Below are 27179 nucleotides of genomic sequence, written 5' to 3'. Positions count from 1 at the left end.
TATCTTTGGCACGCGATAATTTAGGTAGGCCATCAACTAGATGATCCCGAGACATTTCATATAAAGAGTCATAGGACAAATGTCCTAGACGATAATGCCATAATCGTTCTGTGTCAGTTGGATCTTTCAGGGTAGCAATACCATAAAGCCGATGAAACTCAGAGCCGGTATGGGAGGGAGTCTCAAGAAATTGAGTTATGAAGTACAGACCATGAGGTTGGGCTTCGCCTCGAGCTAAAAGGAGTCCCGAGGTCTCATCTATGATGTCGACATGCATCTTTGTAAATAGCACCGTGCGACCAAGAAGGCAAAGTTGATGGACGGAAAGAAGATTGACCCCTAATTGGGGGACATAAAACACTTGATCCAATTGAGCAAGATTGGGGCCTTTGTCAGTATCAAATGTAATTGAACCAACACCATGAATAGTAGCAACAGAGTTATTGCCACAACGGACTCCCCCTGTTGCCGGTTGGCGAGAAATGAAGAGATCATGATGAGGAGTCATATGATGAGTGGCTCCACTATCTACAATCCAAGAGGTTTTAGAGCCACATGGAAGAGTATGAAAAGCTGACCCAGATAAGGAAGGGGAAGAGTCAAGCTCGGTGATATGGATCAAGGCTTGAGAAGTGAAGTCTAGAGAATCTCCAGTGGACCAGTCAGACAGACCTTCAGGAGTGATAAAAGGAGGAGATGGGGTGAAATGATTAGTGACATGGCCCTGTGGTCTCCAAAGACCAGTGTTCGGAGGAGGAGGACCACTCCTAGGGCGCCAACGAGGTGGCTGAGGAGTCATGGTAGGGGGCTGTGGAGTCCAACGGGGTGGCTGAGGAGTCGTCGTAGGGGGCTGAGGAAGAATGCCTTTGGCTTTGGAGCGACATTCATCATCAATATGCCCAACTCTCTGGCAATGCTGACAAAACCTATTCTTTTTGGGAAGGGTGTGCCAAGCGGGTTTACTACTAGAGGAGTTATTGAAGTTAGGAGTGGGGGAGGGCTTCCCGGAGCTGGGTTGATCTTTTTGAATCCCGGAGAGAAGAGCCCCCTCTGAAGCAGGAACGCTATGTTTTTGGTGGACCTGAGAGTAAAGGCGAGCATAACGCAAAAGTTGACATTCAAACTCATAAAAAGTAGGAAGAGATGGTTGAGAAATGATTTGTTGCATAAAATTGAAATACTTGGGCGAAAGTTTGTTTAAAAAGAAAGTAACTTGGTCATCCTCGGATTTGGGAGGACCAGTTGTGGCAAATTCAGCAACTAACCGCCGGTAATCTGCTAGTTTAACCTTGAGATCATCGTCAGCAAGGATTTGGAATTGTTGGAGATCATGGTCAAGATTGATGCGACGAGTACGATCTCGAGCTGCATAGCGGTCAGTGAGATGTGCCCATCGCTCAGAGGCAAGATCAAAATGCTGTAATTGAGAGTGAAATTCAGGTAAAAGACCTTGCATGATTTCGACAATGGCAGTGGCATTACGATGTCGCCACGAGCGAACTACCTGATGAGGATAAACATGAGGATCAGCAGGTTGCGATTCAGTACCTTGAACGAGTTCCCATAGGTCTTGAGAATCAAGCACATGGCGCATGAGATTTGACCATGTGGTATAATTAGACCTGTTAAAACGAGTCATATCAGTGAAAGCATGTTTGGCTGTTGCAGAGACAAGGTGAGAGGAAGAAAGAGAATGATAGGGAGAAGCAACCGGTGGAGGCATAAGAGAATTTAGAACAGGAGCGGAGTGAGAAGAAGGGAGAGGCGGCACCACCGGAGGAGTAAAAGAATTCGGAGAAGGTCTTGAGGGGGAGGGATGAACATGAGAGGCGGGGTATGACATGAGAGGGGAAAAAGAGGCAGCGGGAGAGATAGAGGGAAATATACTATAGGAGTCCAGTGGCATGGGAGAAGGAGGAGGATGAGAAGCCATTGGAGGAAAGATGGCAGCGGAAGATATGAGAGGGATGGGAGGGAAGGAAGAATGTGAACCGAAAGCAAACTCATTGTCAGACGCATTTCTCCTTTCTCGTCTGCACGTGTTCACATGCATGTATAGATCTGTGTCCTCGTGATTACTCGTTCCTATGCCTTGCATAACAGATGGAGTTGCACCAAGGGAATAGGGAAACATACCTTGCACTGATTCTTGTGGGATAGGCACTGTCGAATAACCCAATGTTCTCATGCCGGCCTGTCCTCTTTCGTCAGGGTATACTTGTTCTTCGTCGGCACCGAACTTGAGATGTTGCTCAGCTTCTTCTGAGTTGAATAGAGGTCCTTGTTGACGTATCAGAGAGAACCGTGGAGAAGTAGAGGCACAAGGTGTGCGGGTACCTGCTTCAAGTTCCTTCCATTTCTGGAATTCAGCAAATTCTTTAAAGAGTTTGGAGAGGTATTCATCACCTTCAATCCTTGCAGACTCTCTCTCGACATATGACGAAGGTGGTGGTTGAATAGAGGTCGATTCAGGCTGAGATCGCTTCGGGGAAGAGGGAGAAGACATCTTCAGGTGATGATTTATCTTCCAAGCTTTCCACATCAAGGCTCAGGTGTCGATTGGCACACCTGGCTCTGATACCATATAAGGAAAGTACTTGGAGACAAACAATACTGAAGACTAATGATAGCTGAAGAAGAAATATATATCACAAACGGAACTCAGTACAAGAGAAGATATGAGATAGAAGCTTTGGAGGGAGCAAACATCAATCCTCCAAGAAAGACAACTGTAGTGGACTTATGCACTAGCTCCACAAGTTGGAACTGAACCAAATCTGAGACAGCAAACTGATGCAAGGGTTGCTGCAGATTTGGAATAGAAAGAACATTATCTGGAGCAGAAGTTGGGGGCAGATCTGGAGCAGAAGTTGGGGGCAGATCTGGAGCAGAAGTTGGGGCAGATCTGGAGCAGAAATTGGGGCAGAGATCTGGAGCAGAAAGGAGGCAGATTTGGAGACAGCAGAGGAGGCAGCCAGGAGGCAGAAGTGGAGGCAGCAGAGGAGGCAGCCAGAAGGCAGAAGTGGAGGCAGCAGAGGAGGCAGCCAGGAGGCAGAAGTGGCTCAGGGTGTGCAGGGACCTCTGGAGCTTGAAAATGGTCAGGAGCACCTAGGCCCCCCCCCTTTAAATAGGGAAGGGCCAGTCGGTCAACCAGCTGGTCGGCCAGCTGGTCGGCCCAGATCTGACCGACCTGGTCAGTCTGGTCAGCCATATATTGACAGACCAGGTCAGTCTGGTCGGCCAGAATGGGGCCATTTGTGGCCTCCGATCCTGGGCTCTTCAGGGGCCTGTTTTTGACAGGGCTTTGATTGTTGAGTTTTGTCCGGGTTTTGGTTGTTGATTTGTGTCCTGACGGAGATTCACCTGTGGTGTTTTTACCTGTAAGTGATCGGACCTTTGCGCCAGTTTGGCCTTTGATTATCCTGTCCTCTAGAATTGGAGATTGCCTGGCTTAACACTACCCATCCAATCTCCACCCACAGGAGTATGTACGCAACGAAAAAGAAAATATTTCCATGGCTCTTGCCCAGGAAGAAGTCCCCTGGACCACAACTTTGCAAAGCAAAGCCCTGCACTGCAATCTTGTAGGCCTCGTGAGGTGCATGATGCAATCGATAGAATGGCATTAACAAAAGCAAACAAACCAGGCCGTGGCCTCAAAACCTGGTTAACAACCACTGAACTACAAAAGAGGAGTTTTCTTTCGATGTTCTCCAACACAAGGGCAAATTGTTGTGAAGGAGCGATACCCATACCGACTTGGCATGCCAAGTACGATAGAGACACCTCTTTGAATCCAAGTAAATCCAATATCAGCCACCAAATTTTAAGTGTCCATGTCACTAATTCAAAAGCCAATTTATTTATTCCAATTGATGTGTGCACCTACTGCAGTATAAAATAAATCCAAGACTGCCTTGAAAGAGTGAGATTCTGAGGAGTGGCATCCCAAAAAAGATATAAGAAAGATACTCATAACAAGGGGGTGCCTAATTTGGCGAGATGCCAGCAGAAGAGCGGAGCACTTGGGAGCAGTTCATCTTCATGATCAGTGGCAGAGACCCGTGGAGAGAGCCAGAGTTCAGCAGGATCCCTGGCAGCCTTCTCTTCTCATTCGGCCAGAGGCGACATGATGGATTGCTGGAGAGGCTGGATCGCTTCTACATCGGGGACTAGGCACTCTATAGAGGTGGCTCTACAGGGATTCTAGTAGGCACCACGATGTCAAATCACTCTCCAACAATATTATACCTAAAGCAGCTCTGTCGTGGTCTTCCCCAAAGGGGGCCGCATTCTAGAGGACCTACTGCAGCATGAGGAGATTCAGCTGGTTATTGCACAGGTTTGGCAGCAACCTGAGTCAATACCCTGTGAGGGTTGAGCTTCATGGGTGGCAGATGCGATTCAGAGGACTAGTGAGAAATTGCAGTCTCACTCCCTTAGACAGAGGAGGGCTCTTCAGGAGTACGAGCGTGCACTACGACGAGACCTCGCCTCCATAGAGAGACTCGGGGAATAGGACCCAGGATCCCAGTGACTGAGTCAAGATGAGTCATTTTAGTGTGCTCTAGTCTAAAGTGTCCTATGGATGCCACGTGTCACATTGGGAGCTATCCCATATGCATTGGTGTTCAAAAATGTGTGTGTGCTCTATATAAGAGCTGTACTTGTCTAGTGTCAAATCAATCAAGTATCAAGCTTACAAGCTCTTTGGTCTACATGTGAGTACTTTCATTTTGTTCATTGCTCTTGCTATTTCACTTAGCAAAAATGCAATCTCTTGTGCAACAACTTTCCAACCTCAAGTGAATGGTTGTCCTCATGAAGAGTATGGAAGGAGTCACTCCTTTTAAGTATATTGATCCAAAAGGGAGAGATAGGTCAGACATCCGGAAGTGGAGACCGATCACCTTGATTGACACCACATACAAGATCCTTGCTAAGGTCTTGAGTTTGCAGTTGCCGCCTCATCTTACCAACATCATCCATGATACACAAATTGGCTTTGTACAGGAGCATAATTGAAAACTTTGAGTGCTTTATATTACAAGAGAGCTATTCAGAAAAAATTGGTAAGCTGAAATAGTACATCAAGCAAAAATGTCCATGTAGGACAAATATACATCTATGCAATGAGTTTGCAGACAATCGAACACACACACTTTTTTTTTTTTTAAAGTGAAAGCTTTGATTGATTATATTACAAGAATAGTCACCTCAAAAAAGAGGCGCTAGAAAATACATCAACTTAAGATCTCAATATAAGCCAAATATACATCCTGATCTATTTGGTGAGTCCGCAAGCAATCAAAGAAAGATTGCTGCAGAGAACGCTTAAAGAAAGAAAACGAAGAAAAATTGGGATCACTAAAGACTTTACAATTGCGGTTTGTCCATAAAGTCCAAAGTGCCCAATAGCGAGCCCAAATAAATAAAAGATGAAACTCCGGTCGCTGTGAATGAAAAACAAAGAGCCATAAAAATTTCATGAAGAGAACAGTCGGGAATCTCGCTCGTAGCCTTTGTTGAAGAGAATCCAGAAACTGCCGAGAAGACGGGCAATGCCAGAATAAATGAGGCACAGTCTCCTGAGAATCAGACACCAATGACATATATATATATACACACACACACTCTCTTTTTTTTTTTTGGTGAAATCTTTGATTGATTATATTATATGAGTAACAACCTCAAAACAAGGTGCTACAATTACATCAACTGAAAATTTCAGTATATGCCAAAAAGACCTCATGATCTATGCAGCGGGTCTGCAAGCAATCAAAGAAAGATTGCTGCAGAGAACACCTAAAAAAGCCAAACAGAGAGAGAGTAGGATCACCAAATACTTTACAATTCCTATATGTCCATAAAGTCCATAGTGCCCAGTAGCGAACCCAAACGAAGAAAAGATGTACACACACACCCCTATTGGTAGGGTCAGGGGAGAGAGGTTCCATATTTCTATATTAGTCTGCCAGGGATGCCCTATTGCTCCTTTTCTCTTTTTGTTTGTAGTTAAAGCTATGAGTATCTACATTAGATCTCAAGCTGATATTTTTGGGCTGAGACTTCACCTCAGACATGAAGCTAGGCTTCTAGACAATGAGTTGACAGATCATAGAGACGTGACTAACCTTGGGCCTTATTGATTCGATGCCACTTAGTTGAGCTGTACTCTCTAGAGGACATTCCAGTCTCACTTTGAGAGACATGACTAATCTTGGGCCTTATTGATTCGATGCCACTTAGTTGAGCCATACGCTCTAGAGGATATTCCTGTCTCACTTTTTAAAGTTGTGCATGCCTCTGTGGACTCTTATTGGGAGAATACTAGTGAGTGACTATTTATGAGAGACGTGACTAATCTTGGGCCTTATTGATTCGATGCCACTTAGTTGAGCCATACTCTCTAGAGGATATTCCTATCTCACTTTTTAAAGTTGTGCATGCCTCTGTGGACTCTTATTGGGAGATACTGGTAAGTATTATAGCATGGCATATTTGGAGAGCCAGATGCACGGAGGAATGGGATGGATCCCAGGTTTAGCACCTTGGCCAGTATATGGACAGACATTGTACACACACTGATGGCCATCTGGGCGAGCATACAAGGGCCCTCTCGGGCAACTTCTACTAGGAGGGCTATATTCTGCAGAGAATGGAGGGGCTTCCCCCTTCTTCTCTGAGTCTAATGTGGGGTTGAGATGGCACTTTCAGCATCAACCTTGTTTGTTTTTTGCATCTTTTTTAGGACTGCTTGTTCTCATGCATTGCAGATATATCTCCGCTTTGAGCTTGCTCTCGCGGGTTTTATTCATACTTAATGGAAGTCATTGAAAAAAGAAATGGCTACATCTATGATTCTTGCATAGGGTGCACAAGTCCTTTGCACGCTACTGGAACAATGCATACACACATCAAGACATGACCAAATCTTCATGTGACAATAGATCATGCATGCAGCTTGTATTCAATGCACAAGCAATTCAAGATTTGAAATCAGCTTTATAGGTGCATACGTGACTCAATATGGTTTTTTTTTTTCTCATGCATGGCATGATGTACTCCCACATTTGAGCTTGCTCTTGCGGCTTTTATTCATACTGAATGAAGTAATATTTTTGAAAAAAAAAAGTGTCCCAAAAGTGTCCATTCAGATTTCAACACTTGTGCATCTTGACCCTTTCTGGAACACGGTTATGAATACTCAAACTTTGGTTCGTAAAGAGACACCAAAGGAACCAAACTTGATATTTATTATTTCTGCACCCTATTTGGTGCATTGTTGCGGTACACAAGGTTATTTCTCTTGAAATTGATGATGTAATTGGCATGTTTCACTATGCACATTAAAAAGAAACGTAGAAATACAGGTGAGACATTACAAGCAAAAGTCAAGGTACCGTGTCATGCTTAAAACAATTTTTTGAATTGGCTTTAGAGGGGAAGAGTTGACACTACAGGCATTCTGATAAGATTGCACCTCAAATTTCAGTGAGGCTTAGTTAGAGATTGTGGTATGGATGTTGCAAAATTGTCATCACATCCTCATAGAAACCTGTGAATATGGGAGATATGTTAAGTTTTCATCCAACTCAAAACGAGCGAACAAAAATCCAAGGTGGAGGCTGAAAGTACCACCTCAACCCTAAAGGAGACTCACAGAAGAAAGGAGATCATCTCCAAACTCTGAAAAAAGTACCTCTCTGGCAGTAGCTGCTCTGGAGGATTCCTACATGCTCTCCCAGATGGCCACCTAGCCATAGACTGAGAGAGGTGAACCTGGGAACCCTCCATCGCCTCCGTACATTTGGCTTTCCAAATATGTCAAGCTGCAATGCTAGCCAAAATCTCCCATGATGTGTCCACCGAGGCATGAGCAGCTCTGAAAGGAGTGAAGGGAACATCCTAAAAAGAACAAGACTCCACAGAGTGTCGTCGTATAATGAAGGTTGAGTCTAAATCATGTCCCCTCGAAATATACCTGAAGGCCAGTAAGAGATAACCATGCCATTGATCCCCAAGTAATGAAGAAGGGTGCTCTATAAAATATGCTAAAAATCCTAGCAACATCCCTCCAGAACGTCCTCGCCTATTTGCACTCCCAAAGGCAATGCTGAACTGACTCAACTGCTGCGTGGCATCAAGGACAAGAAGAGTTAGCCCCGAACCTAGATCTCCACAGGTTCACTGCAATCCCTCCATGCATAGAAAGCCAAAAGAAGAGAGTGATATTTCTATTCCTGAGGGATTTCCAAAGCCTCCTCCAAAAACCTTTCTGCACCTCTGCAAAAATCCAAAAACTATCCCAATTAGGAGCTCTGGAGGGCCTCCAACCCCTACTGCTAAGCTGAAATCTTCTAGCATTTATGACTGTGTAACAAAAGAAGGGGATGCTCTTCTCTCGGTGCCCTTTATCAATCCATCCCCACTCCCCTGGGTTCCACTGCAAGAACCTAATGAGGGAACCACCATATAACCATAGTCTCCAAGACCCAAGTGCCAGGAGAACAAGGTCAGGATCAAGATACCAAAAAAAGAAGTTTGTAAGGGAATTTGCAAAAGAAAATTGTGCTCCGCATGCATTACAACTATGAAAAAGAATGAGTGAAACTTTAGATTCATGCTAAATCAGTCATAATCGATTTTCAAAAAAAGGAGAATTTAATTTTTGAATTCCGTAATTAGGAATAAAAATGGCTCGCTTGTTCTTGATCGTGTCTAATGCCCGCAAAGAGTACAGAAGATTTGTTTTCCACAACAATGTTTAAGCATAGTGAACGTTTTCTAGTAGCATCGCATTCATACCTGTATATTGAACCATCCAGGTGGCCAGCCAAGCACATAGAGCCATCAGGACTGCAAGCAAGACTCACAACTGGACTACATGCTCCATGGGTATAAAGTGTCGTGGTGCGATTAGTACGTAGCTGTCCCACCTATATTAATGAAAATTGTCATAAATGTCGGCGAAGTAGGGAGCTCATGAGTGCATTTTAGTAAGGGCAATAAGTAAGGAAAAAAGGAGGAAAGTCCACCACTTTCAAAGGTATTAAGAAAGGAAATAAATGAGGTTATATCTTGACATTCTTGCCTCTATACATACTCACAAAAAAAGTAAAAAAGAAGCAGAATTAAATTCATAGGTGTGCTTTGTAGAGTCTGACATATACTTGATTTCCTTGTGACAAAGATAGGGAGATCCAACTTTATATTGTATCCAACAAACATGCCCGCGTCAAGTATATGAACACAAGTGATAATATTTCTCTCTCTTTTTTTATGAGAGAAAGAAAGAAAGAAAGTTTATCAAAGCCTTCGGAAGACCGATGGGTCTGTGTGTGAACAAAAACCTACTACACATCCAACTGGAGGGGTGGAGCTACTAACTGAGCATCCACCCCCATACAAAACCAAAAAGCTGTATCCTACATAGTCACATCAAAACAGGTCTGGAATGTGTGTAGCTTTAGAAGATCCTCACGTATCACCTGGTTGACCTCATGATATTGGAGTGGGGAGAATGGTGCATCAATGCTGTACTGGAAAGGAGGAAGTCTATTTATATGTAACCCCAGTCTCTCAAACCACCTCACTGTGTGCACATACCACACGGTAGTCTATGCGTCCAAAAGTGCGATCTCTATATGCCCTGGAGAGAAAGAAGAAAGAAAGAAAGAAAGTTTATTAACGTCTACAAATGACCAAAGGGCCTATGAGACTGAAAGAAACCAAATACAATGAAACCTAAGAGTAGGGCCACTGAAATGGGCTCCTACCCAAGGCTGATGCTTGTGATGACGAGACATAATAGTAGTACATCATGCTATTGCTGTGAGAGAAACCCATAAAGGGGAGCAAACCACCAAGGACAATCCCCTGGTAATCTACCAGTCGGTCACCCTCACCCACCCCGAGTGATTGGACCTCTGTATGTTGTCTATGGGACCAACAAAACTGGACGAGGAGGAGAGACAAGAGGATCTTGTCTGATAGTGGCTCAAAATTTGGAGAGGGTTGGCATCGAGAGAGAAAATCAATTGTAGAATGCTGCCGTCTCTCGGCCTCTCTAGGTCCATCTCCCTCCTCTCTGTAGTCTCCATGATGTGGCCCATTCATCGGGCAAGTGCTACAGTCACTCTAGTGGTTTGTCTCCCCAAGTTGAAGAGAGAAGATGTGTTTGTGGCTCTCATGTGAGTGTCCACTCGGGGTCATATCTCATGAGTTGTCCTCTGGCTCTCTCCTGTGTCTGATCCCCTGCTGTCCCTAACCTGGATCACTAAAGAAAAAGTCCATGATCGTGCTCTGACTAGGCTCCGGACTGTCCCTTATGTGCTCTCCTCTATGCTTATATGAGCTGATCTCTGTGTCTCTGGGCGTCGAGAAGGAAAAGAGCCACCCTCCGCTGATCTGGATGTGCTACGAACTCTCTAAGTGGGCCAAAACGGGTACTAAAAGATAGTGGTGTTATCCACTGAGCTCATACTATACAGTGCATCTACAAGCATAGTGATCCCCAGTCTCAGTCTCCTGATTTCACGTAAAGTGTAGATTTGTCTCTCACGTGGGAGAGGGACAGTCTGAGGGGAAGGCCGGAGAAGGGAGAGGAGAGATAGGGAGGCTGAGGGAGGGGCTGATTGGGAGAGGCCAAAGATAGCTGAAGCTGCCTTTGTAGGTTGAAAAGGAAATCCCTATGGATAAATCATAGAGCTGGAAGTTTGAGCTCGGTTTCAGCTTTAAAAGGCCAGCCAACCAGTCAAGATTGCAGCCAGGAAGTGTACGGTCTGAGTATGGCCCAGTGTACGGCCTTGAGTACGGAGAGGCAACTCAAAATCATACTGCTCCCCACAATGGGGTCTTAGGGCGGCATGAGGTCACATCAAACTGAAATTAAGTTGGCATACACTGGTTAATGCAGCTGTACTCAAACAAAAAGTCATCTCCTTATACTTCTTTTCGAGTCAAGCTTTTTCTAAGGCACTAAACACTAACAAGAAAGTTCTAGATTGAGTACCGTTGAAGTTCACATTAAATTGTGTTATATAACTGTTGTAAAGTCTAAGTATAAGAAACTCATTATTATATAAACATTCTAAGTATAATACTTCAGGAAATTCATCAAATGCTTTACCTTAATTTTTCCATCGTTTAGACCAAACAATATCTCATATTGGTTTGACCTTGGCCAAAGAATGCTAACAATTGGCAAGGTTTGTTGAAACTTGTTGCAAATTGATTTTTTATCTCCCCAATCTAGCCTGCAATAGGGTGTAAGCATTATGCAAGGGATATAAACTTACAGCTTCTTGCATTGAAATCTGCTATCACAAAAAACAAATGAGAATTTCTATGATGATATACAAAAACAGCATTCGCTACAACAATTAATGGAAAAGACAATAATTACAAAATATGACCACGCTGTTAATATTTTTTGTTTGAAATAAAGTTATCCTTCTTTACTAAGTGAAAGAAGAAGTTTTCTAAAAGACAGAGGCACGGGTATTCATGGCATCAGGCTGCCCATTGCAGCTTTGGAGAAGCTTCTTGATGCAAAGTTTGCAAATGATACAGCAATGAATCCTGATGGAGGGGTAGACAACTCAAGCCATTTGTTTCAGCCATATGGAGGTATTTTTCTCACTTCATGGTCTCTTATCAACTGGCACAAGTCCTACAGGATTTGGGTTAGTGATACACCACACCCAGACTGGAGACCGCACAGAGATTTTACTCGGGTGCCTAGAGGGACTGCAGTGCGATACCTAGGTAGTCATGTAGGGCTGGACATCACATCAGAGCAGCAGTTGGCACCACTAGTTCTGAGAATTTGGAGGAAGCTCTTGCATTGGAGCTCGTCCAAGCTATTCTTGGCAAGTAGAGCAGTGGTTTCCAATCAAGTATTATATGCTACTATGTGGTACATAGCTGGGCCTTCTCTTGATCTTGCATCGGCCAGGTTAAGCAACTCTTCAGGAACTACATTTGGTTAGGAGGGAATGGCCACCCGGCTAGGATAGAGATGAGATTATTCAGCCACAGTCCATAGGAGGGCTAGGCATTGCGGACCCAAAGTGCCAGAGCAGACCGTTACTCGCAAAGTTCATTGTCAGAGGCTGCTGCTTGGTAGTGAGTCGTGGAAGGAGCAATTCGGCCAGAGTTGGGACCCCTTGGGATCCCAATACTAGGTGGATTCTTTCTAGGATGATGGCTACTGGTGAGATTCATAGCATCTATTCTTAGGGCTTGGGATGTGGTACAAGCGACACTTTTTCAAAGGCATCCCATGCCATTTGAAGAGAGGAAACGATAGCCCCCCCTTTTCAATGACCTTATCAGATTGGTGATCGGACACACCATTGCGCAAAGAACCAACCCGTCCATGGGAAGTTTTGCTTGGACCATGGCCAACACAGTGGGATAGTGGTTTTCTTTCACGGAGTTGCCCCTGCTTGCTCAAAGACAAAGAACTCAAGGATTTAGAGGATAAGAGGAGATTGAGAGTGTAGACTCTAAGGACTGGAGAGCAGTTAGGAGCTCCTGCTTTTATGGTGGGTACCTCAAGTCAGTCCTCATTCAAACCTATGGTGCGGGACGCTGGCACGATGCAGATATAGGAGGTAAGGATGGAGGAATTTGGAGGATGTAAGCCTGGTTTCTCATTCTTTAGATGATGCATTTCCATTGTGGGCACCAAATGGATCTATAGGGTGAAATATCACTTAGATGGCACAATAGAGAAGTAGAAAGCTCATCTTATTGCCAAGGGGTATGCATAGGAAGAGGAAATTGACTGTGAGCAAACTTTTGCTCCAGTAGCAAAAATGACTACCATTCATTGTGTCATTTCCTTAGCTACATGTTATGGATGGTTGGTGCACCAAATGGATGTTAAGACTGCTTGTTTGAATGGGGATCTCAAGGAGGAGGTTCATGTGCAGAAACCCCAAAGATTTGTGGTCAAAGGATGAGCACAAGTTGTGCAGTCTTAAGAAATCTTGTTATGGACTCAAGCAAGCACCGTGTGCGTGGTATTATAAGATACATCAGATTTTGCCATCCAAGGGCTTTGTCAATACTCATACTAATCCTAATCTTCCTAGTTCTCTACGTGGATGATATGATACTCACGGGTAATACCGACCAAAAAATTGCAAGTGCAATCTATACTGTCTCACACCTTTAAATGACAGATTTGGGTTTATTGCACTATTGTCTGGGAATTGAATTTTGGAAAACAAAGGAAGGGACATGCATGTCACAGACAAAGTATGCTAGGACTCTCCTGCAAAAATTTAAGATGGAAAACAATAAACCCATAGCTAGTCCTCTTGAGAAAGACCTCAAGCTCAATAAGCATGACACCGCTGAAAAGTTTGATGGTACTCTTTACAGACAATTGGTAGGCAGCCTCATCTATTCATGTTCTGTGAGCCCACGAGATTGCTTTTGCTATAAGGTTGCTCATTCAATTTATGCATTGTCCCACAGTCACTCATTGGAATACACTTAAATGGGTTCTCAAATATGTACATGGTACACTCAATTTTGGTTTATGTTATGCTCGAGACTATGACTTTGCCACAGACTTGGATTGGTCAGGAAACATTAATGGCCAAAGGAATAAGCATGGCAGACGAGTAGATACTTCTCACTATATGCAATGCTCTTCATGTTAGAGAGATTATGCTTCCTCTATGGGTTCTTGTAGGATCTTCAAATGTCTTCCAGATGATCACCGATCCTAGTTAGTAAGTCACCTCAAAGGGAAGTGCAAGGAGAATCCTGCAGATTGATGCAACCATACCCTTGGATTGGATTCACTCTCAGGACACGTGGCTAGGGGCCTTTATAAGTTCAGGGATCCCACTTCAGGTTGTGGGACTATGAGGATCAAACAGGGATGCCTGGGTCTTTGATGTTCAATCTGGGGGTAGGTTACCTAGATCTACACATGCCGTTCGTATGTATATTGTATTTCAGCCTATCAGGGTTATAGGTCATGTGAAACAGTGATTTTTTGAGTCAAGATGGTATCTAGACCTGAACTTAAGTCACGTTCCCTTGGGCCTTAGGCTCTGTGGAGGTATCCCCATAAAGTATTTATAGTCGAACCCCGAGGAGTGGGAATGGGCTGATGCATGGAACCAAGAGAAGAGTGTCCCCTTCTTTTGATACACAGTTAGTAATGCCAAGAGATTCCGGCTCAGCGTTAGAGGCTAGAAGCCCACCAGAGCTCCTCATTGGGAGAATTTTCAGATTTTTGCTGATTTGCAAAAATCCTTTTGGAAGAGACTTTGGAAATCCCTCAAGAATAGAAAAATCACTCTCTTCTTTTGGCTCTCTAGTCATGGAGGGATTGTAGTGAACTAGTGGAGGTTGGAGTTCGGGGCATGTTCCACATGTATTTTCTGCCCCTCTGCTGAAGAGTCTATTTAATAATTGCTTATGAGACTACAAATAGGCGATAATCATTTGGAAGGGGATTACAGCCTATTCAGCATCTTTATGCATTCTCATTTCTTTATGACCTATTTCTCGGTAGCCTAGCTCTCTCTTTTGGGGTCTCAGGTGTTCTAAAAGAAACATGACTCTTCCTGGGCTCTTTCAGTTTCAATAGCATTTGGTTGAGTCATGTTCTCTAGATAATGTCCCTAGCTCTCCGTACACACCTATGCACATTTGTGGATACTTAGTGGGAGATTCTGGTGAGCATATTCAGAGTGGCACATTTGGAGGTCCGAATGTATAGAGGCTTTGGATCATTCATAGGTCCACCCCACACACACATTGGCTAGTATTTGGACAGACACGGTACACACCTTTGTAGCCATTTGGTCCCGCACGTAGGGGTCTTCACGGGCAGCCTCTACTAGGAGGAATGTTTTCTTGAAGGAGTGGAGCAGCTCCCCATTCTTCTCGGAATCTCCCAAGTGGTTGAGGTAGCACTTTCAGCTTCAACCTTGGATATTTTCTAACTCTTTTACAAGAGCTTGATTTTGTCCTATTAAAGTATTGTCTTCTCATGCCGTGCATGATGTACTTCTCCTCCTTTTCTTTGGAAAAAAAAGATTCCACTTTTGGCTATTGCTTCTCATTGGCCTTGAATTGCATTTCATGACTACATAAGAAGCAAGCTAGAGTCTCTCTTTTATCCATTGAAGCAGATTATAAAGCAGAAAATACAGCCAATATGAAATGCATGCGAGGAAGCTAATGCATGATCTGCATCATTCATAGGACAGTGTGGCCACGCCCACTTACTGTGATAGTCAGATTTGCATTGCCTTGCAAAAGTTTATGTCTTTCATGCTCGTATGAAGCACATTGAAAATCATCATGATTATATCCGGGGCTGTCTTGAGGATGGTTCATCGACCTTATCTAGTGTCCATCTGAGGACAATGTGGAAGGTCCTTCACCAAGAGTCTTTCCATGGAAAGCTTTGTACATCATCGAGAAGGCTTGGGATGAGAGACATACAAAGAATGTCAAGGGTAGTTATAATATGACATTGTTATTTCTTTGTACTCCCATAAATTGCTAAATCCTTATGGATGAATTTGTGCAACTAGGGTACTTTAGGTACTACTGAGACATTTCCAAAGTACTTCAGCCCTACCATTGAGGGGGAATTTGTAGGGATAATCATTGATATGGTTATGTAGGCTAGACTTAGCTTAATTTTTATAGTCTATGTTATATTTCATTTCATATACAACCCATGTGTTGTACTTTCATTTGTGGAACTATTCAGTGGAGCTTTCTATGTGGATTATACTCTCATGTTCGTTGTTCACTTTGTCTCCCCACAGTTCCAATAGGGTATCTCCTTCCAGCACTATGATGCAAAGGGGAGAGGGGCAGCCCCTCTGATGTGAAATGGAAGGGGCTGCATAGAAGGACAGACTAGAAATAAACTGTGCACATGTGCTATAGAGAAGGGGAGAGCTTTAAAAACCCTTGACAAGGAATGATGTCAAAAGGACATCATGGGGAAGGGATGAAGGCCAGATGGGGAAGGGGAAAAACAAAGCAGTAAACAACAGGAGAGATGCATCTTGACCCGTAAATTGAGCAGCAAGGAGATGCTATCTGTGTGTCTCCCAGGACTTGAAACTGCTCAAGGGTATCTATTGACAGCATCCAATGGCATATCTTGCTAACCCAGAACTTACATGTATTGTTGTGTCAGCAATAAATGGAACTGTTGCTTTATGTTGAATTCTCTTACCCAAGTTTATATATGAATATAATGTCATCACTTTGACCAATTGCAAGTTTTGTGCTGTCGGGTGAGAAGACCATTCCTGTTACTATATACAGCTTGGAACCCTACAGCTTGCAGAAAAAGAATGCACGATTGTCAGAGAAGAAACCTGTATATATAGCACACATTGCTTCTGAATTGAGAACATATAGGATCAATTATGATATCCAACCCTCCACCTCATGCCGCAATCACCTAAAAATAACAGCTTATAACATGCATCAAGAATAAAAGCATAAGAATTGATATTATTTTATTGTTTCACCCATGTACCTTTGGGTCTGCTGGCTTTGTTGCAAATTTTTCCTTCAATTCTCCAGTTTCATCAAAAAGGTAGACTATACGAGCAATGGTGACAGCAGCCAGCCTTCGACTGAATTGATAAACAGATTCTCCCATCAATAGGTTGAAAAAATATGAAACCACTAAAATTTTCTTATCGCTATACACAATTTTCTCATGAATAGATTCTGGATAGCTAAAAATTGCACGAGAAGAGCACTGCTTTGGAAAACCTTAGCTACAGATTTTTTTGAGTCTGACTGAAAAATTTGCAGTTAGTGTTAAGTTCTGTATGATAATTAGTCATTGGTGAGATCTAAAGATTCTTTATATCATGCCTCAATCAGAGGGTCCTGAAATTGTGCAAACCTATTGTTTAAGTTTGGGAAATTTTCAATTTATAAAGACTAGCTGTCTACAACTAGGGGTTAACTATTATGCATGAAAGAAATAGTGTTCGAGATCAAATTTCAGTAAGCTTCCCCTTGCAATATGAGAGACATCCCTAAATACAATGCATGGGCACTCCTCTAAGGCCATTCACAACCATTATATGTGGGATATTTCCTCCAGACAACATGCACTCTATTCCTCAACCATAAAGTCCTATCAACGCCAAACCCTTAGCATAATTTTAGAACGAGGCATATACACAAGGATTCTCACCCAAGCATACTTAACATAGGAATTGCCTTTCAAGACAATGTGAGCTAGAAGTTTGCTTACCACTGTGCTACAAAGCAGTCCTTCTAGAATATAACAAGCATGATACGGTTCTAGTTTATTTTCTCAAATTACATGTAGTTCAATTTGTCTACGTCAATTAAAACAGGCTCTAGCCTGTTACAATGCATGATTGGATGATGATAGACAATGGATGAAAAAGATTGTAACATTTATGAAGTAAGATGGAAATTTTTCTTTTTAGGTCCTCCACTATACAATTTGAAATTATTTAACTATAATGTATATTCCAGAGATAGATTTAGTATAAAACTAGGTGTCCTAAAAGGCCTCCTTTAGTTTTCATAGAGGCTCCCCTTCACGTCATTTCCATCAAAGTCATCAAAAGAGGGAATAAAATATTCCTTGAGAATATGGATAGAGGTCAGATAAATAGCAGAGGAAACCACTGACAATATAACACTAATCTCCAAGATAGTCTTTTGAATTATAATTCTCTACTATGAGGAGATCACCTTTTAAATTTTCCTCATAGTCTTACACATCTTGAAAGACATTGAGTCCCTAGCTAATGAGAAAACTGATTTTGTCCCAAAGAATCCTCAAGAAAGAGGCCATATTGTAAGGAATCTACCTTATATATGAGCAAGGCCAAAGGAACTAAAAGGATTGTATTTTGAGATAATGTGAGCGAGTCTCTTTAGACTTGATTTGCTGATGACGTTTGTTGCACATGAGATTTTCAGGGTAAAAAGGTGAGCACCATTCTTCCTAAGGCTTGAGATGCATTACAGTTGCTCTGGTCCAAGTTGGAAATATCTTCTTCAGTGGTAGGAACTAAAGCCAAGTTGGCATGAAAATCCCTTGATTCTTTGAGACTTGATAAAGGTCCCAAGAATTTAGGAAAGTAAGGCTAGAAGGAATTGCAAGACAAGTAAAACATGCAAGATTTGCAACATAATGTAAGACCTTGAGGACTTACAAGCCAAGGACTGCAGACCCTTGAGAGATAGAAGAATGTGTATGTGCCTAATGGATCCAGACATGGACTGTACTTGCCAGCCACACGAGGAGCTTGCCAAAGACTTTTGCACCTATATGATATCAGCACCATGCGTGTTTGAGTATTGTGAGACTTGACCCATAAGTCAGGTGTCTCAATGTTGGCACATGCTTATCTAGGTGAGAAAGGGAAGGGGCAGCCGGTTGTGCCTTAGTGCTCATGGTATTGACACCAACTACTACCCACTATACTTCATAGAATCCAACGGATCAAATGTTTCTTCACATGTATCGAGAACTTACAGAGGCCTTTTTGTGCTCCACCCCCAACCCTCTCCACGAGATGGACCATTGTGAGATGGAACACATGGATTCCATATTCATGCTCATCAACAATTATAGAAGTTGACCTTCAACAAGAGCTTTAGTGCCATGGTAGGCACCTTGAAGGCACCTTGAAGGCACATGGTGGAGAGGGAGAGAGAGAGAGGGTAGGCTAGGGAGAGAGGAAGTGATACTCAAAGAGAGACATAATGAAATGGAAATGAAATGACTAGAGCAATGAACCAAAATGAAAGTACTCACATGTAGACCAAAGAGCTTGTAGCTTGATACTTGATTGATTTGACACTAGATAAGTACAACTCTTATATAGAGCACACACACACACATATGAACACCTATGGATATGAGATAACTCCCAATGTGACACGTGGCATCCATAGGACATACTAGACTAGAACTCACACTAGAACACACCAGACTGACTCAACTTGGCTTCATATTTTAACATCCCCCCATGAAGGCAAGGTGAGAGACTACTGGAATGGAACCAAGGACAAAACATGATTGTGACATGACTACTAAACTGTGCAATGTCTGAACTAGACATGGCTCCCATACCAACTCATAGGCTGAAGTCTGAGCATGGTTCAAAGGTCGGACTGAGCACTCACATGGCTTTACATCCCAAACATGACTCAAAGGCTCATGTCTCAACGTGGATGCATGAACAACTCAGAGGTCTAGAAGACTAATGCACCAACATCCTGGAACTCATATGCCAGGCCTAATAACTAGACCCTATCACTACCAATATAAGGCTCCCACAGTCCAGGGACTAACTAGGAACATGGAGTCACACACAAAACATATAAGAGAAAATACATCATTTTAGGAGGACTATCCAAGGTAGAGGACCTTTATTAACTCTTCAAACATTCTTTTTAGAGGGACTACTCAAGGCAGAGAATCTTTAACTCTTAACATATCTAGAAATATAAAAGATTTCATTCATTTTACGCATAGCAAGGGCAGAGAACCCATGAGCCCGAAGTAGCTACCACACAAGAGTGTGCATATCCTGATGCAAAGAGGTATGGCTGTGAGGATGCCCTCGAATGATGTGTCAATGAAGGCCATAGGAGCAGCTACCAAGGGAGATCACGTCATGACTCTCAATAAGCCAATTGGAGAGTCACCAAATGCTCAAGGGAGCTTCCCAGTTAAAGACGCAAATCGTGGGCCGCTCAAATCAGATCCATGAGCACCAATGGGAAGCTCGAATGAAGGCAATAAGAGAGGCAATCTATGGCAGAATCACGAGCAAGTTTTGGTGTGAATTTCGAGGGCAGGAGCGGCAGCAGTAGACGGCATCAAATGGCACAACAATCGAGGTGGTCACCGAAGTATACCGAGATCAGAGAAATGATATTTGACTGTTCGAGACTGTCAAACACCGCAATGTCTAGGTTCACCCTTCCCAAGCTATGGCCAGTAGTTGGACCGACACAATACACACTTTGATGGCCATTTGGGCGAGCATACAGGGATCCTCCAGAGCAGTCACTGCCAGGAGAGTTACTTTTTTCAGAGTTTGGAGAGGATCTCCCTTCTTCTCTGAGTCTTCCTCAAGGTTGAGATGGCATTTTCAGCCTCCGCCTTGGTTCTTCATTAGTCATTTTGAGCTGTTTTCTCCTCATCCATTGCATGATGTGCTCCCGCATTTGAGCTTGCTCTCGCGGTTTTCTTTCATACTCAATGAAGTAATTTTATTGAAGAAAAGAAAACACCGAAATGTTGCAATGTCGAGAGGATCTCCCTTCTTCTCTGAGTCTTCCTCAGGGTTGAGATGGCATTTTCAGCCTCCGCCTTGGTTCTTCATTAGCTCATTTTGAGCTGTTTTTTCCTCATCCATTGCATGATGTGCTCCTGCATTTGAGCTTGCTCTCGCGGTTTTCTTTCATACTCAATGAAGTAATTTTCTTGAAAAAAAGAAAACACCGCAATGTCGCAATGTCGGAGATGACAAGGTGTGAAAAGAGTATTCCCCGCTATCAGAAACCTCAAGTCAATGTACCGGAGTGTTGGTACAGTCAAAATGACTTGTGGATAAGCTCGGAAAGCTCAAATCACTGTTGGAAGTCATGGGAGTCCAAATCTGAGCAAAAAATGCCTAAAACTGCTCGAAATTGCCTTCTAACAAGTTGTACGGACTCCTGGCACTATCGCACATCCACCTGTAGAGGTCTGTACAGGTGTACAAACGTTCGTACAGGTGTACGAAAAAAAAGGTCGTACTTTTTATTTAAAAAAATCGAGATGGTACAAAATGGGGCGTTTATGTTTGTGCAGTGCCAAAATGTTAAAAAACGTTGAAATCGGACCTCAAAAGGTCAAAAAACAGCCGCTGGACAGCTCCAAAACAAGTTTCTGGTGACCAATTGATGAGGAATGTCCGCCAATGCTGAGGGAGAGCCACGAACTGATGCAGGAGTGGGCTACACTCACAAACGAGGACCAGGAGCAATCACTAGGACACCGGAGTACTTGATGGCGAGGAACCATAGCGAGGCTAAGGGAAGGGAGGCTTTACCTTAGAGGAGAGGGGAGCTTCCATTTGCGGGCTTCTCTCATCCTCTAGATAGAGCAAGAAGAAGGTAGGAAGGGAGGCTTTGATACCACATGAAGGCACATGGTGGAGAGGGAGAGAGAGAGAGGGTAGATTAGGGAGAGAGGAAGTGATACTCAAAGAGAGACATAATGAAATGGAAATGAAATGACTAGAGCAATGAACCAAAATGAAAGTACTCACATGTAGACCAAAGAGCTTGTAGCTTGATACTTGATTGATTTGACACTAGACAAGTACAACTCTTATATAGAGCACACACACACATATGAACACCTGTGCATATGGGATAACTCCCAATGTGACACGTGGCATCCATAGGACATACTAGATTAGAACTCACACTAGAACACACTAGAACACACCAAACTCACTCAACTTGGCTTCATATTCTAACACACCTCCACATACATTTTGATGCTCTAGGAGCACATATTCCCACATCAGCTTCTAACCAACTGTTTTAGTTGTTACAACGCCATTATTTCCACTTAGATAGGGATTGGTCTTGGTCTAGGTCTAGGCATTGGATTCATGATGGCTTAAATGATCCTTGGATGTCCATTGCATCCCCTCTCCTAAAGACCAATGCTGAAAACTCAAAATTCCAAGGCTAGCTACATAAGGAATCAAGGGGCTGAAGCCATTTGAGGAAAGCCTTCACTTTCAGAAGGCAAAGGGTATGGACAACGGACTTTTTTTTTTTTGGTTAGTTCTAGATGTGGTTAGACCTAAATGAAAAACTTCTGCAGAATTAAAAGCACCTCTCTTCCTTTGGAGTCTTCATGTAGTCTCATTCTCCCTCTTCTCCTACATTTATACCAAAGGAAGATGTAACCAGCCTTGCTGGTGTATTGTAAAAAATTGTACAATTTTGTCTATAGACTCTGTTGATGGACATATCAACTTTGTCAGATCAGCGAAGCCAAGAAAGGTAATTACCTCAAACAGCCAGAGATTCATTTGGGCCACATTGAGGAATCTGTATAAGCCTGTCCCAAGACGAATTAATGACCCAAATCCTATCCCAATATTTAAGAGCATGGATCTAATGCCAGTGTAGAGGTTACGGCTTTTTAAACTTGTGTTGTAGAGACTTAAATCAATAGTGCAAGAAAATATGAGTTTAATCGAGAAGGCCTTGCTCTATAACATGCATGTAATAGGCCAGGTGACTACCTTGCTCTCTCTCTAGCCTATTACCTTTCTACTGAGAAGAATGCATGAAATGTAAAGAAAATAACACACAAGAACTCATGTGCTCTGCTATGGGTGAGTGCGAGAATGAGGCGGCATTGGGCTGCAATAGCCTCCCCCTCCGCCATAGAGTATTGTACCTGTGGCCCATATGTGAGAATACAACTGTATGAAGGTTACCATTCCTATAGACATGGAGATCTTCAGATTGCTCCTCTACTCCTCGTCAGCTGCACTGGCTCCTCTACTCCTTGTCAGCTGCACTGGCTGAGGCGGCTGTAGACTGCTACTAGAGACTAGAACTGATCCTAGTATGAGGGGGAGAGTGATCCTTTATATAGAGTGGGCCCTCCTCTTGTTGACAACCGTCCTGGACGATTGGATACTGATCTAGCCCACCCCTCCTACTGGAGCCCAACTAGTCTCCTTACTACTGTCAGTTGCCCTGACTGCCATGTGACACTTGGGTGTTGGCTGCAGCAGGTCCATCTTCTATACGTACATGTGGTAGTGCTTGCACTTGTCCCAGTACGTGCAAATGACATCATGTTGCGGATGATGTCAGTTGCTTTACGGTAACCTGTTGTCTTACCGCATCTATTGTTGGGGCTGTAGGATGTCTACAAAGTTGCTAGCACCGTAGCCATGCCATTGGCTGAAAGATTTCCATGACATCCTCTTGTGCTGAACTAGGGAAGACACATCTTCTCTATCACCGGGACGTGAATTTTGTAGCTTTAGGAATTTACGGTGATTGCTCTGGCCTCAGATTGATTAAAATGGTTAAAAAGCCACTTCAACGCAATTAATTCCATGGGCCAAGGCAAGGGACTAAAGGTTAGAGAGGAAAAAATCCCAGTGCTAAAAATAGCTCAATGGGCCATGTTTGGCTAGCTGGCTTGGAATGCAAGCAGAAAAGTCGAAACTTGCTTTCAGGGTTGGTTTCTGGACCACAGAAAGACAGAGAGAGATAGGTCACAGGCTGAGAAAGTGACCCAAGGCTGTTCTAACAAGCTGCCTAGCTGATTTTTTACTGCCAGAGCAGTCCATGTGCTGTTTGAGAGCTGCAGGACTGCTAGAAGCTCCAAAACAAATTCGCTTTTGTGCCAGTAGCCTCCAAAAGAATTCGTTTTGTGCTACCATAAGAAATCGTTATTCAGTCAGGACCTGTTGGGAAATTTCATTTTCAGTCAGGGACTTGCCAGGGAATTTCGGTTTTCATCAGGGACTTGCCAGGGAATTTCGTTTTCCAATCAGAGACATGCTGGGGCAATTCGCTTTCAGACAGGGAACAACCACAATGATTTGCAATTTGTTGCAGGGCTGCCTGAATATTCGCGCCAGGAATTGCTAGAAAGGATTCGCCTTCAGGCAAGAGTGCTCCAGATTAATTTTGCCTACTTTGCCAGGACAGCTTCTAGGTCTGGTGTTGCATGCCAACTCTGAACAACAGGGAATTGAAACTTCAGAATCTTTTGCCTTATTAACATGTGCCAAGAATAGCCATTGTTGGTTGTTTTGCTGCTCTCTGCCATGCCAAGACTCTTTTAGAGCTTCCAGGACAGACTTGGTTGGTTTCTATCCTGCCAAGACTCTTTTAGAGCTACCAAAACAGACTTGGTTGGTTTCTATCTTGCCAAGACTCTTTTAGAGCTGCTAGGATAGACTCGGTTGGTTTCTATCCTGCCAGGACTCCTTTGGAGCTGCCAGGTTAGAATTGAACAGCCAGATACTTGATAAGGGTTGCCATGGAATTTTGCACTGGACTGGGATGCCTATCTGAGACATGAACTGATTGCATAGCAGGATGGAAGTGCCTGTGAACCGAATATTTGGCTGGTTTTGTATAGTTGCAAAAGAGTGCCTTTGCTGTAATTTGGTTGCAGGGGCAATTTACCTCCTTGTGTTTATTCTGTGATTATTTGTTCGGCTGTTATTATTTTTTGGTTGGCTATAATAATTCTCTTAGTGGCTGAAATTATGATATTTGCTGGTTATATTAATTGTTCACCGCCCTTGGGTTTCCCCAAAGGCCGGTTTCATCCTCTTAGTAAGTTAGAATAATCAAAGAAGCAATTGTTAACGACACGTGCTATGATGCTTGAATTCGATGGCATAGAAACGATGGTGCCTCAGCCTCATTCACATGAAAAATAGGGTGCCTGGTCCATGTCTTTGGCAACTAGAGTTTCACCCACAATCTACGGCTGCTTGACTGCCAATGCTAGACCCACATATGGCTTGAGCCACATATGATTGCCAATGCTAGAACCAAATATGGCTTGAGCCATGGCACATGAAAAACAAGGTGCCTGGTCCATGTCTTTGTCATTTAGAGTTTCACAGACACGTCATTGATGATTTGAAGGATAAAAAAGGATCCAAGCTTTGATGTGAGATATTAGGACACTTCTGCCTAATCTGCTTGAGGTGCTTCTTCATGATGCCAAGGTAAACGCACTGCCCTTCTTTGTACCCCACTTCACATTTATGTTTGTTGGCTTGAAGTGGGTACGACTCTTGAGCCTTGGAAATTTGGTCCTTGATGGTCTCCATGATTTGATCATAAGATTGGGCGATCCACTGCCTACACCCTCTCAAAATTCCTCGTCAAAAGGGTCTTGAACTTTCTCCCAAAGGTTGCTTGCCCACACTGGTGGAGTGGGTGTCATCAAGTATCCCTTGGAACAAAGGAAGAAGCATTCCCATCTAGATTGTGAATGAGAGACATAAAATCTCAGCATTTGTTCCCATCTAGATTGTGAATTGGCGATATAACATTTCAGAACATTGAAGGTGAGCTGATTGTAGATCTCTGTCTATCCATTTGACTGGGGATGGAAACTACTGGAATCATTCCCTGATAAGGTAATCACTCCATTTCATATGTCATTCTTGGAAGATCCTCTATAATGGTGAGACCTATATCAGATAGGAAAAGTTAGCAAAAGTTGAGGTATTGGACATCCTCCTCGCCATATTGGTTCTAAGCTTCCAATGGAGGGTCCATACCTCTTGTTTGGATGTGTGCAACTCCTCCTGGTCCTCTTGTCTGGTGGTTGTCCCCTCCAAGTCCTTCATCGTCATCCTCAATGGTGTCAGTTAACCTTCCGATCATGTGGTGGTCATCCACCCTCTAGTGCTTCTGCATCATATATTTTTCCCTGAAAGGATGAGTCCTCAATCTAGGCCGATTGTTCTCCTTGTATGGGCCAATCCCTGAGCTTCATCTAGAAGATTCTATTTTCTGAAAAAATGTGTCATCCTCTAGAATCAGCAGGTGAAGTTCCCTTGAATGAAACTCAGACCAAAATAAAGGACTGTCTAAAAGGCGATGTATGTGCCATCCAATGAAACTTAGCACCCAAGCTAGAAAATAAACCTGGAGTATATATCCTAGTACAACGGGCCAACTGAAAGAGTGTTAAGCAGCAGGGCCTGCTATAAATTGACAGTTGAGGGAACCAACTAGTGATCTGCAACTTCGCTATGACAAGATTTAGAATTAGATTTCAAGATGTGTAACTATTGCGGAGTTATCCACAGGGTAAATGAAGCGGGGTAATCTGAGCTCAAGACGGCCATGAAAGCATAAGCTAGCGAAGCTCCATGCAATGCGATAATTCGTCACGCGGACATTTAAATGTAAAATTCCGTGTAACTAGTGATCAAAAAACCGCAGAAGACTGAAAAGGTGAAGCGCTCACGCAATGATACCGTTTCAATAGGCTTTTGAACAGGGAAGAGGGCAGTGAACGGACATCATGAATAAAAAAAGAAAAGCAACGAAGCAAAATCAATGGTGTCGCGATTCTCCACCCTTCTCGATGCGGGTCTCATTAAAGATAGATTTGCGTGTAGCTAGGAAGCATCGTGAGGAGCTACCTATTGGGCGACCAAGCCAAGGCGGTTACTTTTGCGATACCGCTGGAGGGGGGAAGGATAGTGGTGGAATGTCGGAAGTGCATCTTGGAGAAGGGCAAGAGGTGCGTGGTGGTATGGAAGTGTGGAGGTGGAGCTGAGGGGCGACGAAGAAGCTGGACAAGATGAACAGTGCAGGCCAACTGAATTTTGAACACCCCCTTTTCACAGTCCACTGAATCTCAACGACCTTTGTTCCTATCCTCCCCTTTACACCTGTCCTTACCGCCTGCCTTCTTTCCCTCGCTTTGGCTCACTTTTGATTGTCTATTTTGTATAACCTTCACATGGGTTCTCATTGTTTTGACTTTGCGTGTCATCCTCTCGTTCAAACTTCTCGCTTATTGCTCACACTTTATGCACCTTTCGCTGCCTATTGGCACCGATTTAATCTCCGCCGTACAGTCCAGACCCCCTAAAACCCGAAACCCTGCAGAAACTTATTGGGGAATATGATGAACAACCTATTGACACATCCGCACACCGAAAAGGGAGCGAAGCAAGTGAATATGTCTAGCTACTGATAAAAACCTTATGACATGCTAATAGTCCACATGGTGGGCAATTCTCTTTTTCGCCACCCATATCATTAGGCCTGCACATTTTCGATGAGGGCTTCATTGATCTTCTGCGATATACTCATATTCATCTTCCCCACTCGTTGAGATTCTCTATTGGGCAGTTTCAGGTTTCATTCCATCGACTCTAAATTGAGAGTGGATCGAGCTAAGGGAGTACCTAGAGAAAGGCGAATTTGTACCTTGTGTGATCTACAAGAGATCAAGTCAGAGGACCATTTCATCTTTAGGTGCCCAAGTACTATGAGATCCAAGGTTGCTACTACTGTCTCTCTAGAGATAGCTTTGGACTATGCTCTCCCAGTTTCTCTCCTATCCAAATCAGAGATGCGTA

At 43.4% G+C, this 27179-nt stretch overlaps 1 protein-coding gene across 1 annotated transcript in view; it reads right to left on the bottom strand.

The window, feature by feature from the left end:
* LOC147899315 (intraflagellar transport protein 172-like) overlaps positions 1 to 26314 on the bottom strand; it is a 440631-nt gene extending 414317 nt beyond the window's left edge. The window contains exons 1-3 of the mRNA XM_087377692.1: positions 26232 to 26314; positions 16544 to 16643; positions 16235 to 16335 (exon numbers count right to left, since the gene is read on the bottom strand). Coding sequence (XP_087233818.1) covers positions 16235 to 16335; positions 16544 to 16643; positions 26232 to 26314 — 284 coding nt within the window. The remainder of the gene's footprint in view (positions 1 to 16234; positions 16336 to 16543; positions 16644 to 26231) is intronic.
* Between the last annotated feature and the right edge of the window lie 865 nt (positions 26315 to 27179).

This window comes from Dipteris shenzhenensis, chromosome 8 (genome assembly GCF_047967505.1).
Source record: "Dipteris shenzhenensis isolate YYH24624 ecotype China chromosome 8, Dip_SZ_1.0, whole genome shotgun sequence".
Classification (NCBI taxonomy): Eukaryota; Viridiplantae; Streptophyta; class Polypodiopsida; order Gleicheniales; family Dipteridaceae; genus Dipteris; species Dipteris shenzhenensis.
This window is presented reverse-complemented; position numbering and strand designations above follow the sequence as displayed.